Here is a 14,635-nt window from a genome sequence, read left to right as displayed (position 1 = left end):
AACCTTCAAAATCCAAAAGTGAATCAAAAAAAGCCACCAGGAGCATCTCATTTCCAGTCTCATCCCTCTGGGATTCTGGTGGTCCCCTCTCTCATGGCTGCCAAGGATCCCATGGGTCCTGGGGATCCCCCCTCTCCAGGGTCCTGTTTAGGGATGCTGGGTGGTTTTGGGGTTCCAGGGTCCCTCTCTCCAGCCTCCCCCCAGTCCAGCCACTTGGGGCTCTCTCCTCTCCCCACCACCCTGTCCTGGTTTAGGGCAAATTTGGGAGAAAACCTCCAAAAGGGGTTTCCCCTAGAAAGCAAATTCAAGCAGCCTCTCCCCCAAACAGTTTGGGAAAAGATTTCCTTGGAGAAAAGTGGAAAAAACCTGGTTATTTAACAGACAAAGCATTCATGAGCACAGAAAATGACCAATATTAAACAATAAAACCTTTTGCCGCTCCAAAAGAGATGACAAACTCAGAAAGTCCCTCTGTGGGCTGTAGCTCGGCTCACTCAGTCTCTTATCAGTTTCTCCAGCACTGGAAATGCTGTGGACCAGGCCCAGGCCTATGGGCCACAGGTGGAGCTGCCAGGGCTCTCCTGGATGTTGAGAGCAAGTTTAAACAGCTCTAAAGTAAAAGAAAAAACACAGTCCAGGGCACTTATCTGCCTTAGAGAGCTAAAAACTAACTAAAACCAAAGGAGAGCCCTGTCCTGCAATCTGTCTGTCCAGGAGCCGGAATATGGAGGAGTGCAGTTTCTTAAAAAACCTGCTCACTTCCTGCCTCCCTTCGGTCTCAGAACCAGCCTTAAAGGTGCAGAACTCATTTCTGGGTTAAACAGATGAAGAGGATATGAGCATGATCCCAGGTTCAGCCCTTCTGGGGGTTTGGGGGTGTCTCTGTCCCTCTGACCCCGATGATGTTTGGTTGGGGTCACACCAGGGCTGAGAGGGACAGAGACCACCCTCGTCTCCCCAGGGATGAGAAGGTCGGGGAGCCCCACAAGCCCCGAGCACCCTCAGTGGTGAGCGGGACACAGAGCCCCTGGTCCCCAGCCCTGCACAAGCATTCCCTCAGGCCAGCGGGATGGAGAGACCCCTGAGCATCGCCCAGAGCAAGGGGACAGAGACCCCTGAGCATCCCCTGGGCTGAGAGGGACAGAGACTGCCCCGAGCATCTCCTGGCATGGGGGTGAGAGGGAGGGAGACCCCCAGGCATTCCCTGGGATGAGTTCCCTGGGATGAGAATGATGGAGACCACCTCAGGAATGGTCTGGGGTGACAGGGACAGGGACAGCCCCTGAGTAATGGCCTGGGGTGACAGGGACAGCCCCCAAAAGCCCCTCCCAAGCATCCCCCAGGATGAGAGGCAAGAACAGAGACCCCTCAAGCATCCCCTGGGCACTGGACAAAATAAACTTGGCAGAAATCAAATTCAACTCTGCATAAACCACTTTGATGAATATTTGATTTTCCCACAAGTGGCATGTGATGAAAACGCAAACCAATCCCAAGCATTAATAAAACAACAATAGAAGCAATTCTGTGGCAATTCCAAGTTCCATCGGTTCCTGCACAGTTCCAGCTCAGCTGCTGGCAGGTTCTCGTAAAAGAAAAGTGGAAATTCAGCCCAGTACAGATTATTAAAAGCAAGAGAAATTTTTGTGTAACTATCACAAATGTGACAGGGGTGAAGAGAATAACGATTCTCACATTTGGCAAAGCCCCTAAGCCTGCGAATTTGGGAGTTATTCAGGAACTTGGCTACCTTAGCTGGGCTTCCTGTGGCACTTTAGCAGCCTTGTGTTCCTCACCTTGGGGTCAATGAACCTTGTCAGCCTCACTGATAATATTTGTTCCGTTTTCTCCAGTGATTTGAACAAACTTTTCAAGGAAGAACAAGAAAATATTTTCTTTACACTGGCTACCCACAACAGCCATTTTGTCACATAACTCGCTTAGGGGAAGATGTGTCCAAGTTTCCAAGATTTCCTCCCAAATGAACTACAACCTCCTCAGAGGAGGGAACCATGCTGTTATCAAAGGCTCTTGGGGTCAGACAACAGTGCCTAAACACACTGTGCCAAAATAATGTTGCAATCCGGTTAAGAAAATGGTTAGAGAGATGCTTCTGCACCAATTAAGGTGCTACCAAGACCAAATCCAAAGTGGATTTTATTGAATAATAAGTGTGAGGTAGAGAGAGATGGAAAAAGAGAAAAAGAGAAAAAAGGGGGTAGGGCAATGTAGTGACAGGAAAAGAGATTTTCCCTGGGCCAGGGCAAGATTGACATTGTCCCCTGTGTGTGTGGCTGTCCCAGGGTGGGGGTTTTACACCTGAGCCAGTTTGGGTAAGGGGGGTGGTGTTCACCCCCCCAGCAGGGATTACCCTACTGTTTCAGGCTGCAGTGCAAGATGTAACCAAATGCATGTTTTCCATCACCATCTTCATAAATTGTTATAAACAGGTGGGGCAGTGTTCTTTATCTCTTCCATTACTCAGCCCTGATAATGCCCTCCAGGGGCTCTCTTCTGTGAATGGGCCATTGAGTGTCCCTGCAGGACTGGTAAAATGACATCATCCCATTGTGGGATGCTCTGCCCAGGGGGAGGAGCCAAGCATTCCTACCTGGATATAAGCTGAGCCTTGCAACACCAGGAGCACCTTGGCTACTGGATTCCCAGAGGACAAGAGCTCCATCGCCAGCACTCGATCATCAGAGGAAGACCAGACCCTTCTACAGGATCGCTGCTTCGACAGAATCGCATTCATCACTGCCACAGGACTGCAGCCACCATTTAATGGGACTGCTCCCACCACCCTGACCAAGAGGGTGCCAGGTTATATCCTTACTCTGTCGGTTTAAGGCAGTGTTTCTGTATCATTATCTGGATCTAAATTTCCTTTTTAAATTGTAATTCTGACTTAGACTCTCCCTGTGGTTTGCCTTGAAAGCAGTACTAAACGCCATGTACTCATCCATTGTTTTCCTCCCAAACCAGAATTTCCCATGCCAAAACCTTTTCCAGATGGAGGAGGAGGTTGTGAGGAAGACGAAGATGCCCTGGGACATGCAGGCAGGTGAGGAGGAAATCAGTGCCCCTTTCCCCTTTTTCTTTGCTCCATCTCCTAGCCCAGCATGGCCCCTGGCTGCAGGACAACAACATTGGCAATGCCATCCTGCCAGGGATGCACTGGGAGGATTTCCTTCCCCTCCCCTCTGGCACGGAGGCAAATCCCATCCTCTCCTTGCCCTGCCTTCCTCAGACAAGCTGAGAATAGAGACCAGGGAGGACAAATCCCCATGGCAGAACCTCATGGAAGAGGCAGATTTGAGCGGCTCCATGGCACAGGAATCTAACAAGGAGGAAAATTCCCTGAGATCCCGCAGGAGGAGGGGCTTCAAACCCAGCCCAGGGTGCTCTGAGGAGGAAAGACCCACCCTGTGCCAGGAAGGTGGACAGAGCTTCAGCCAGGGCTTGGAGCTGGTGGTCCATGAGCAGCTTCCTGATGGGGAGAAGCCCTACAAGTGCTTGGAGTGTGGGAAGAGCTTCAGGCAGAGCAGCACCCTGATCCGCCACCAGATGATCCACACTGGGGAATGGCCCTACGAGTGTGGGGAATGTGGGAAGGGCTTCAGCTGCAGCTCAAAACTTGTCAGGCATCAACGCATCCACACTGGGGAGAGGCCCTACGAGTGTCCTGAGTGCCAGAAGAGGTTTCAGACCAGCTCCAATCTCCTCCAGCACCAGCGGATTCACACAGATGAGAGGCCCTTCCACTGTTCTGACTGTGGGAAGAGCTTCAAGTACAACTCCTACCTCATGAAGCACCAGCGCATCCACACTGGGGAGAGGCCCTACGAGTGTCCCCAGTGTGGGAAGAGGTTTCACATGAGCTCCAATCTCCTCCAGCACCAGCGGATTCACACAGATGAGAGGCCCTTCCGCTGCTCTGACTGCGGGAAGGGCTTCAACTGAAACTCCCACCTTGTCACCCACCGGCGTATCCACACCGGGGAGAGGCCCTACGAGTGTCCCCAGTGTGGGAAGAGCTTCAGACAGAGCTCTCATTTGAACAGACACCAACACAGTCACCAGTAAGGGAAGACATGCAAATGCTGCAACTGCAGGAAGAGCTTTGGGCACTGCTCCAACTTCATCCCCCATGGGAGAACCACGTTTGTGAGGGCCCTGGTGATACGTGTTGTCTGTGATCCATGCTGGGAAGACACCTGTTCGTTTTCCTGCCCCTGCCAATGACATGATGTGAGCCTGAAGAACATGAGGGTCTGGCCAGGGCTGTGTCATTACATTCACTCCAACCTCAGGTCATTGCCAGGGGCAGGAAAGGGACTCTCTCTCTCTATCTCCTCCTGAGGATAACGGTGTCCTTTCCAGGCAGGAGGAAATTATGGCTGGGAAGATACAGTCAGTTGTGTTGTAGTTTTCCCTTTTTTATAACCCTTCTTTTGTCAATATTGTTTCTCTTACTGTTTGTTCTTTATCTCGTTGCTGTTCCAAATAAATTGTTCTTATCCCAGCCCAGGATCTTTGGCTTTTGTGCTTTCCATGGGAGGTGGGAGGGCAGCGAGCGGCAGCGTGGTTGTAGCAGGAGCAGGACATTGGGGAATCCCATTACTAAACCCCAGCCTGTGGAAACCGAGCATCCCAGCTGGTCCCAGCTGTGGTGTCCATGGCAACAGCCTTGGGAGCAGGTCCCTGGCTGGGGCTGTGGGAACCTCTTCCCTCTGGTGCCCAGGGCCAGCACTGGAGGGAATGGCTGCAGCTGAGTCGGGGCAGGCTGAGGATGGATGTCAGGAAAAGGTTTTTGCCCAGAGGCTGCTGGGGCAGTGCCCAGGCTCCCCAGGGAAGGCTCCCAGCTCCAGGGCTCTCCGAGCTCCAGCAGCGTTTGGACAGCGCTGCCAGGCCCAGGCTGGCATTGTTGGGGTGTCCTGTGCAGGGCCAGCAGTTGGACTCCAGGATCCTGATGGGTCCCTCCCAGCTCAGCCAGTTCTGTGCATCTGGGATCCCATGACTCTGGGGATGGGGCTGCCAATGGTGTCCATGGCAACCACCCCTGGCCTGGGGTCTGCATGGAGCTGCCAAGGGACTGAGCATGGCAACAGGGGTCTGGGGATGGTTGCCATGGAAACTGACCATAGCAACAGGGGGCTGAGGATGGTTGCCATGGAAACTGACCATAGCAACAGGGGCTGGGGGTGGTTGCCTACTAAGGATCAGATTTGTCACAGGCCCTCAGAGGGGTTCCATGGGGACTTTCCAAGAGTCTCCGGGCTGTTCAAGAGCTGGAATGTCACAGGCAGAGACAGGGGCTCCATGGACACCTCCCAGGGGTTTCTGGGGATGGTAAAGAGCCCTGTGCTCAGAGGAAGTCACAGCCATTCCATGGTGACATCCCAGGGCACCTTGGGCTGCAAAGGCACCCATCTGTCACAGGCACTCACGGGGGCTCCACGGTGACATCCCAGGAGTCCCCAGGCTGCCAAAGAGCCGGGATGTCCCAGACACTCCCAGGGGTTCCTGTCATGAGCACAGCAGGAGCTTCAGGCAAAGTTTATTGGAGAAGCTCCTGTTAGGTCACGAGTTGCAGAAAGGATCCCAAATAGCCCCCAGAGATCCCCAAATGTCACTGTGGAGTCAGAGATGACACAGACTCAGGTCAGAAGGCTGAGAGCTAAAAGCCCCCGGTTTATTCAATCCTCTTCTTTTATACCTTGGTTTGCTACAAGTGGACCTCATTGGTCATTTAATCAACACATTTTACATGATTGGCTAATGAAGAAAACACCTTCCATTAAACAACTTTTTGGAAAAAAAACAACTTATTCCAAACACCACCTGTGGATAGTTTACAATTCTTTCTCTCCAGCTCCCTAAAAGTTTCCAGACCAATTCATGGGAAAGCTCATCTTACTTTCTCTGTCTCTGACCACACTGTCATATCCACATCCAAATACTCCCAAGAACCTCCAGGCTTTCTAAACTTCTTCCATGAGAGGAACTGTGGAGCAGCTGGTTCCAATTGCACCCCAGAGTTTTCAAGCATTCCTGTGTAAAGAATTATAAAGGTGGAATTAGCCTTTATACAATTTGGTCCACAGGATTAAAGATGGGATACCATATATAAATATTTATATAAAATCTATTATGGTAATGATTAGACAAAATTTTCTTAATGAGAAATATTTACACCAAGATATAAGAGCTGTAACATATTATATAAAGCTCTAGGAAGTTATTTCAAAGCAACTGTGCTAAAGCAAAACCAGTTTTTAAGCAGAGATTTGTGTCACTCCCCCAGACCAATGACCGTGGGCAAATCCCTTTGGCTCAGCCTGGAGCAGTGACCTTGAGGGGCGTCCCCACTGCAGGGAGGAATCTCAACAACTCCCAAGAAGGGAAATGTCAGGAGACGCTGCTGTTAAAATTTGGGACAGGGCTTTTCTAGTCAGAAGTGCTTCCCTGACAGTCAGATGTGCCCAGGCTGGGCCAGCTCAGCAGCTCTGCAGAAGCTCTCAGTGCTGTCCCTTGGTTCTTGCTTTCTCTGTGAAATATTCCATCCCTGCCACAGTTTCCTCTCCCTCTCAGGATGTCAGATTTGGGATGGAGAAATCTGGTTTCACCCGAAAAGCAGCGTGACCCCCTCATTCATTTCCCACTGGGGCTTTGCAAACAGGGCCTTGCTGGAGTTGTTGGAGCCCATTGCAGGCAGAGCCTCCTGCTCCAGCAGGAACTGCCTTTCCTGTGCCATCAGCAGGGCAGGTCCCGCTGCAGGAAAAGCCCCAGGCCAGCCCCAGCACAGGGAAGGGCTCAGGCACAAGGGCAGAGTGCCGTGCTGGGAGCTGTGCCAGGCAGAGCCTGAGGCACCAAAGGCACCTTGGCAGCAGCAGCTGCTTGCAGGCCATGGCCAGAAGCCTCCCTTGGCAGCCCGGCCTGGTGGCCAGCACTGCAGAGCTGCTGCCTCAGGGCTCATTTCTGCCTGGGCTCTGAAAAGCCACTTCTGCTCCAGGAGCCTGCCTGGGAAGCCATTGGCCCCAGCACCTTGGGGACAAGATATGAATGACAAAACTCTTCATGCCAGCAGAGACAAGGCAGGGGCAGAGGAAAGGGGAGAGCCAGGCCCAGGGCACAGGGCTGCCATGGTGATGGCTGTGAGGTCACTGCCCCTGCAGCAGCCTGGCTGCCCTCAGCAGACATTCTGGCCAGAAGCGTTGTGATGGCACCCAGCACATCAGAGAGCCCACACAACAGGAATTCTGTCCTTGGGGATGAATGGGTTTCACTGGGTCAGGCTGCACAAAGGTCCTGCTCTTGGACAATTACTTGTGATGGGGAATCCAACTGTGGAAGAACACAGTTGCAGTTTCGTGCACTCTCCTCATTGTAAAATATTTCCTCCTTCTAACAAATGCAAATCCACCCTCATTCAGTTCAGAGATATTGAGCCTTGTTCTGTCACTGCAAGATTTGGGAGAAAATAATTTTGATCACTGTTTTCATTTTCACAGACCTTGGAGAGGACCCAAAAACCTCTCAAGATGAGGTTTGGAGGCCTCATCCCATAACCAGTAGTGAGAGGCGGCAGACTCTGGGCTCAGTGGTGTGGAGACTGAGGACAGAATACGAGTAGCCAGGGAGGGATTAAAGGGTGGTTTCACACATCTTGGAGTTTTTCTTTATTGTATAAAACAGCCAGAGAAAGAGATAATGGCACCAAGGGCAGCTTGGGAAGCCCAGACTGAACACCAGGAGAAAGGAATTTTCCTCCCGGGCAGGGCTGTGGTGCAATACATCCCCCAGAAGGAGCCTGGAGCAGCCCAAGGCTTTGTGTGGGCAGGCAGAGGCAGGCAGGAGGCAGAGCTGTCAGCAAAGGAAGGGGCCAGCCAGGTGGGGCAGCCGGGGGATGACAACAGCCTGCAGGGACAGAGGCGCAGGGCAGGGACACCGTAGGACAGCCTGGGCTGCAGAGGGCACAGGGATGGGCAGCAGCTGCAAGGCCCTGACAGAGCCAACTCGGGCAGCACTTTGGCCATGGCTGCTGGCCCTGGGCCTGAGGCCACGAGGGGACAAGTGACCCTTGCAGGCCTGGGGCCTCATTGCCTCCTTGTCCCTGCTCAGCAGCCTGGCAGGGGCCGCCCCATGGTGCTGCCCTTGGCATTGCACATCCCCACATGCCAGTGCCCATCCCGGGAAGAACCCTGAGCAAGGAGGGAGGGACAGGATCTGCCTTGCCAGGGGCTGGGGCTCAGGCCTTGGGCCTTTGCATTCCTGAAACACATCCAGATTTACTCAGCACCAGAGGCACCTTTCCCTTCCTTGTCTGAAGCTGTCATCACTGCCTCCATTGTTCTGCTCTAACTGGAACCTGGGGACACTTTCACATGAGTTATGTCCCTCAGTGGACCCCATTTAAACTACAAGAAATCTCTATGTTTCAGCTTAACTTGGAGTTCTTGAGAAGCTTTTTGAGCACACAGAGCAGCTCCCCTCACCCTTCACTGAGTCACAGCCACTGCTCTTGCATTGCTCAGTTCTCTCTGATCTCCCTGGGCAGAGCAGGAAACCCTCTCAAACTGCCTTTGGCCGTCACCATTCCTTAGCCCTGGGACAGGAGATGCTGCCGAGCTCCTCTGCCTCAGGAGCAGTTTGGGCTGATGAAATCCAAGCCCAGGACTGGCCCCTGTCCCCATTCCCATGACCTCACTGCTGCAAAGCAGAGCTGACCCCTCGGTGTCCATGGGCAGAGCCCCTGCTCGTCACAGCAACAGGGCCAGATCCCAGCAGAGCTCCAGGTACAGGGCTATGAGAAAAGGAAAATTGAATGGCACAGAGCAGCAGGGGGAGGGCTGGGAAAAAGGGTTTGGACATCACACATCAAAATCTGCCCTGACTTACTACTGTCTCCTCCTTGGACAGGACAGCATGGCCAGAGTGAAGAAATGTCCAACAGCAGCTCCATCAGCCACTTCCTCCTGCTGGCATTGGCAGACACGCGGCAGCTGCAGCTCCTGCACTTCTGCCTCTTGCTGGGCATCTCCCTGGCTGCCCTCCTGGGCAACGGCCTCATCATCAGCGCCGTAGCCTGCGGCCACCACCTGCACATGCCCATGTTCTTCTTCCTGCTCAACCTGGCCCTCAGCGACCTGGGCTCCATCTGCACCACTGTCCCCAAAGCCATGCACAATTCCCTCTGGGACACCAGCAACATCTCCTACTCAGGGTGTGCTGCACAGGTATTTTTCTTTGCCTTTTTCATTGCATCAGAATTTGCATTTCTCACCATCATGTGCTACGACCGCTACGTGTCCATCTGCAAACCCCTGCACTACGGGACCCTCCTGGGCAGCAGAGCTTGTGCCCACATGGCAGCAGCTGCCTGGGCCTGTGGCTTTCTCAATGCTCTGCTGCACACAGCCAATACATTTTCCCTGCCCCTTTGCCATGGCAATGTCCTGGGCCAGTTCTTCTGTGAAATCCCTCAGATCCTCAAGCTCTCCTGCTCACACTCCAGCTACAGGGAAGTTGGGCTTCTTGTGGTCACTTTCTGTTTAGGCTTTGGTTGTTTTGTGTTCATTGTTTTCTCCTATGTGCAGATCTTCAGGGCCGTGCTGAGGATCCCCTCTGAGCAGGGCCGGCACAAAGCCTTTTCCACCTGCCTCCCTCACCTGGCCGTGCTCTCCCTGTTCCTCAGCACTGACACGTTTGTCTACCTGAAGCCCTCTTCCATCTCCTCCCCATCCCTGGATCTGGCCCTGTCAGTTCTGTACTCGGTGGTGCCTCCAGCCCTGAACCCCCTCATCTACAGCCTGAGGAACCAGGAGCTCAAGGAATCTCTCAGGAAAGCCATGTCTGTGTGCTCTTCAGCCTTTTCATTGTCCCATAACAACCCTCACAGCTTTGCACTGAGAGCCACACAACAGCTGGAAACACACCCCTGGTTTGGCTCCTGCTGTCTCTCAGCATTCTCCCTCCATCAAGGGGCTGCGAGTGGGTCAGACCCTGGGAAGGGACAGCAGGCCAGAGTCCCAAATTAACCAAAGGGATATTCCAGACTGTATGGGACTAGTTGTGGTATAAATGCTAAGGAAGGAGGAATAATAGGGGGCATTTCCTATGTACAGCGTTTGCCTTTCTGATCAACCACTCTGCCTGCTCAAGTTCTGCTTCCTGGGAAGTGGCTGAACATCACTCACTGGTGGGAAGTAGAGAATAAAATTATTGGGATTTTTTTTTCTGGTTGCTGGTGCACATAAAAACTTCTTATTTTGCTATAGAAAACTGCCTTATCTCAATCTATGATTTGTCTCCCATATTATTTTCTCTCCCCTGTCCAGCCATGGAGGGGAGTGCTAGAGCAGCTTGGTAGGCACATGGACTCCAGAAGAGGTAACCCACCAGAAGAAGCCACAGAAGGCCAGCTTTCCTCTGTCAGCAACTCACAGTGCATGTCAGAAGAGGCCAAGTCTACCCTTAAGTAGATTTTAATGTTTTTCTGCTTCTGATTCTGTTACATTAAATGCTATTATTCACCCTCTTTATCTTAATTATCCCTCCTTCATGTGTGACCCAGAGACATTGTGTAATCAGGGAATCTCACATTTTATTTAGGTGAAATAAATGAATCTGCAACCACTTTTTAAAACTTTTTGTACTATCCTTATCAGAGCAGCAATGAACAGCAATGGGCACAGCTTTGTGGCTGCCCCAGCTTTGGGATGGGCCCTGGGCCTGGAGCAGGAGCAGCTCTTGAGGGCCCCAAGGCCGGGGCTCTTGTGCTGCCCTGGGCACATGGGATGGCAGCAGGGGCTGCAGAGCTCTCAGCACCTGAGCCAGAGGGGAGCAGGGCAGGCAGGGAGCCTCCTTTGGCCTTGCCCAGCACCTTCCCCCATGGCTGGGCTGAGTCCTGTGTGAGCTGCAGCTGCTGCTGTGCCCTTGGCAGGGGCTGAGGCCATGGGGCCAGTGGCCAGAGCAGCCTGGCCTGAGCAGAGCTGTGGGGCCAGAGCCGGCTGGGCTGGGCTGGGGAGAGGCCCTTGGTGCTGCCCAGAGCTCAGGGCAGCTGGCAGAGCTTGCAGGGAGCTGGGCTGGGCTCAGAGAGCCTGCCCCAGAAACCATCCGTGTCCATCTCAGCCTGGCTGAGCGTGCAGGGGCAGGACTCAGCCCAGGCCGTGTGGGGCAGGGCCAGCGTCTGTGCAAGGCATTGAAAAGAGGCAAGTGCCCCAGAGAGGAGGCTGCTCAGTGCCCTTGGTGGCACGGACAGAGCAGGGAGGGGGCCCAGGACATTTGTCACCGCCAGCCTCTGTGCCCAGCCCTGGGCAGCCCTGGCTGCTGAGCCCAGCTTTGGCCTGGGCTGAGTTTGGCTGTGGCCCAGCTCCATCCTCCTGCGGGGCTCAGGGCCTGTTCCCGGCCATGGCCAGCCCTGGCCGGCCTCTCTGCTGGCCCAGAGGCTGGCAGAGCCCGGGCCAGGGCTGTCTGTGCAGGCCCACAGGTGCCAGGTGTTGCTTTGACTGCAACCCCTGGTGCGAGGACACGAGGCTTGACTCCATTTTGATCAGAAGGCTGATTTATTATGTTATATATTATACTAAAATACTACATTACAACTATACTAAAAGAACAGAGAGAAAGGGATCAGAAGGCTACAAAGACAAGAATAGAACAGGAATGAATAACAAAAATCCTGTGACTGCTCACAGCCTTGGCACAGGTGGCTGTGATTGGTCACTGATTGAAAACAATCCACATGAACCAATGGAAGATTCACCTCTGGCACTCCACAGCAGCAGATAGTTATTGCTTATATTTCTTTCCTGAGGCTCTCAGCTCCTCAGGACAGGAAAAATCCTAGCAGAGGCTTTTTCCCTATATTATCATGGCAACATCTCACCCTTTAAAATTATTAAATTAAATAGAAAAAGAAATGTTTGCAATCTCTTCTACTGGGCCCTTGCAGAAGAGAGAACAACACCTCTTGAGGTTCATCTGTTGCCAATCAAAATCTCAATCATCTGCTGATGTGGAATGGTCAGGGAAATTCTTCACCTGTAGAACATTCAGGGAAATTCTTCACTTATCAAACATGAAATTCTATCATAACACTAAAACAATCCTAAAATATAAGAAAATGCAAAAACTCATGCAAAAACGTTCATTGTTTCAAGTCCAAACAGCTGAATTTCAGGACAGAGTCCATGGACTGAAGATGCTCTTCTTTGACATCTCTGGAAGTCCCCTTTGGTCCTGAAACAGGCTTGCAGAATTCTGAAACAAAGAACTGCTAAAGAAAACAAGAATTATCAAACAATTCATTGACAGTCATAAAACAATTCAGAGAAAAATTCTGAAATGCCCTGGCCAGAGTCCTTCACTGAACCACTTGGGCTGAGGCCACTTTTGGCTTTCCAATGCTTTTGAGCTGCTAGCTCTTTCCACTTTTCTTTATAATTTTTTTTTTTTTTTTTTTTTTTTTTAAGAAGAAGAGCAACAGCAGCAGCAGAGGGTCTCTCGGACCCTTGGGTGGCCCTGGTCCTGGTGGGCAGACCAGAGAACCCAGACCTGGCTCACAGAATGGTGGCCCAGGTCCCTGTGGGGAAAGCAAAGTCCCCAAACCCAGCACTGGACGGGGCAGTGGCCCCGGCCCAGGGAAATGAGCCAAACGGCCCAGAACCGGCCTGTGAGGCGGGCTCTGTGTGCTCAGAACCTGGCAGGACCATGCTGCCAGTGTCTTCAGAGCAGAAATGACCCACTGCTTGATCCCCACAGAAGCACCAGTGCACACCGGCAGCTCGAGAAGAGAAGCTTTCTCAGGAATTGTCATCCCAGATGTGAGGGTTTCTTGTCCCCAGAGCAAGTGAGCAATGTTTGCTTTGCTCTGTGCCTCTTGCTCCTGCAATGCAAATGCCACTGCTCCTGCTTTCTGCCCCTCGGCACCACCCCCATCCCCACTGGGCTGGGAACCAGAGGCAGATACCACAGGAGCCAACTCCCCCACGCCACTGGGGCGCTCGGGGGGAGGCAGGCACCCCAACCCCCAGGGAGAAGCCCCCGACCACACGCGAAGTGACCCAGAAACCATACTGATTTTGAACACAGCCAGCTGAACTGCTCCTGCAGTTAGCTGGAGGGCCATGCCTCCTCCACGGAAGGACAGGGTCTTCGCAGGGTCTGATGCGAATGACAGAGCTTCGGAAACCAGTGGGACAGCTGGGGTGGGTGGTGCGGGCAGCACGGGTGCTGGTGTCGACTCTTGAATCGATCCTGTGGGCTCAGCACCATTCTCGGCAAGCTCTTGCACTGCAATTGGGTCGGCTGGAAGCAGTGGGACTGGCACGGGCCGCGGGGGCGCATCCCCCGCCGGGCTGGGCACAGCAGCCGAGTCTCCTCCGGAGTCTGGACAGTACAGTGCAGGGGCAGACATCAAGGCCGGCTGAGCTGGCCCGGGCAGCAGCAGGGCCACGGGTGGAGCCGCAGGGTCCGGTGCCTCCCGTGGGGCTGGCTGGGGCGGAATCGGTTCTGCGCCCTCCCGGAGTGGGGGGAGCGGAGAATGCAGCAGTGGAGTGGGCGGAGCCGGCCTGGAAAGCGGCGGAGCCGGCTCCCCATCCCTCCCAAGAGAAAGAGCGGGGGGAAAGGCAGCTCTGCCTGCTCATGCTCCAAGGGAGCGGAGGAAAACTTTTGCTCAGCTGTGGGCAATGCAGGGGGGCTGCGAACCCGCGGTTCGTCTTCTTCGAGAGGCTCCTCTCGTGCCGAACCTGGTGGGAACGGAGTGCGACCGCACCACCGAGTCACGATGTCCTCTGCAGCCTCCCTTTTTTCCAAAATACAGAATAAGAGCCATAGGTGCACTCCATACATTGTTGGGAGTGTAACACCCTGGTCCTTTGTCCACTCAAAAGCAGCGTCCATGAACTCCCAAAGATCTAAATCAAGGGAGTATACGACATTTGTAAAAAATCTATGAAATCTTGCCCATCTGAAAAACTCATAACACAGTCTCTCCCACTGACAATAATTAACTCCGTCCTCGCGTCCCCATCTGTGCCAGAATTTAATAACTTTCTTCTCTGACGCAGTAAACAGAACCTGAGCTTCCGAAGGTACATTTTCCCAACTTTCCTCCCACCTTCTGCAAATGGCAGGATCTTCAGGAAGGGAAAAAATAACAGTACCTTTAGACAGTGTCCTTGTGGATCCAGCTGTGCAGCTCTGCTGCTCTGCGGTCTCTGGACACAATGTCCAGGAAAGTCCAACAGGTTCTCCTGTTTGCCTTGGCTGTGAACTCTGCCCATCTTCAGGGTCTCGTTTCTTCAGCTCCAGGCTGGACTCCGTGGTCACTCTTGGGGTGACCATCAGTTTCACACATCCAGGGGTCACCAATTCTTAGACAAGAACCCCTTGTGTGAGGACAGGAGGTTTGACTCCATTTTCACCAGAAGGCTGATTTATTATGTTATATATTATAGTAAAATACTACATTACAACTATACTAAAAGAACAGAGAGAAGAAGATCAGAAGGCTACAAAGACAAGAATAGAATTGGAATCAATAACAAAAATCCTGTGACTGCTCACAGCCTTGGCACAGGTGGCCATGATTGGTCACTGATTGAAAACAATCCACATGGACCAATGAAAG

General features: G+C 52.8%; 1 protein-coding gene and 1 pseudogene across 1 annotated transcript; both read left to right on the top strand.

Annotated features, from left to right (window-relative positions):
• Positions 1 to 3,042: 3,042 nt before the first annotated feature.
• LOC135306134 (zinc finger protein 239-like) lies at positions 3,043 to 4,086 on the top strand (annotated as a pseudogene).
• Positions 4,087 to 9,290: 5,204 nt separating this feature from the next.
• Positions 9,291 to 10,101, top strand: LOC135306133 (olfactory receptor 14J1-like). The gene has a single exon (XM_064429660.1). The coding sequence runs from the start codon at positions 9,291 to 9,293 to the stop codon at positions 10,038 to 10,040; it is 750 nt and encodes a 249-aa protein (XP_064285730.1). The 3' UTR covers positions 10,041 to 10,101.
• Positions 10,102 to 14,635: the final 4,534 nt, after the last annotated feature.

The sequence above is a fragment of the Passer domesticus genome, chromosome 8, assembly GCF_036417665.1.
Source record: "Passer domesticus isolate bPasDom1 chromosome 8, bPasDom1.hap1, whole genome shotgun sequence".
In the NCBI taxonomy this organism is placed as follows: Eukaryota; Metazoa; Chordata; class Aves; order Passeriformes; family Passeridae; genus Passer; species Passer domesticus.
Note: the sequence above shows the minus strand (reverse complement) of the source record. Positions and strands in the feature narration are given on the sequence as shown.

Bases quoted from the DNA above. Each gene is read 5' to 3' on its own strand.
- LOC135306133 (XM_064429660.1), top strand. From the start codon at position 9,291: ATGTGCTACGACCGCTACGTGTCCATCTGCAAACCCCTGCACTACGGG.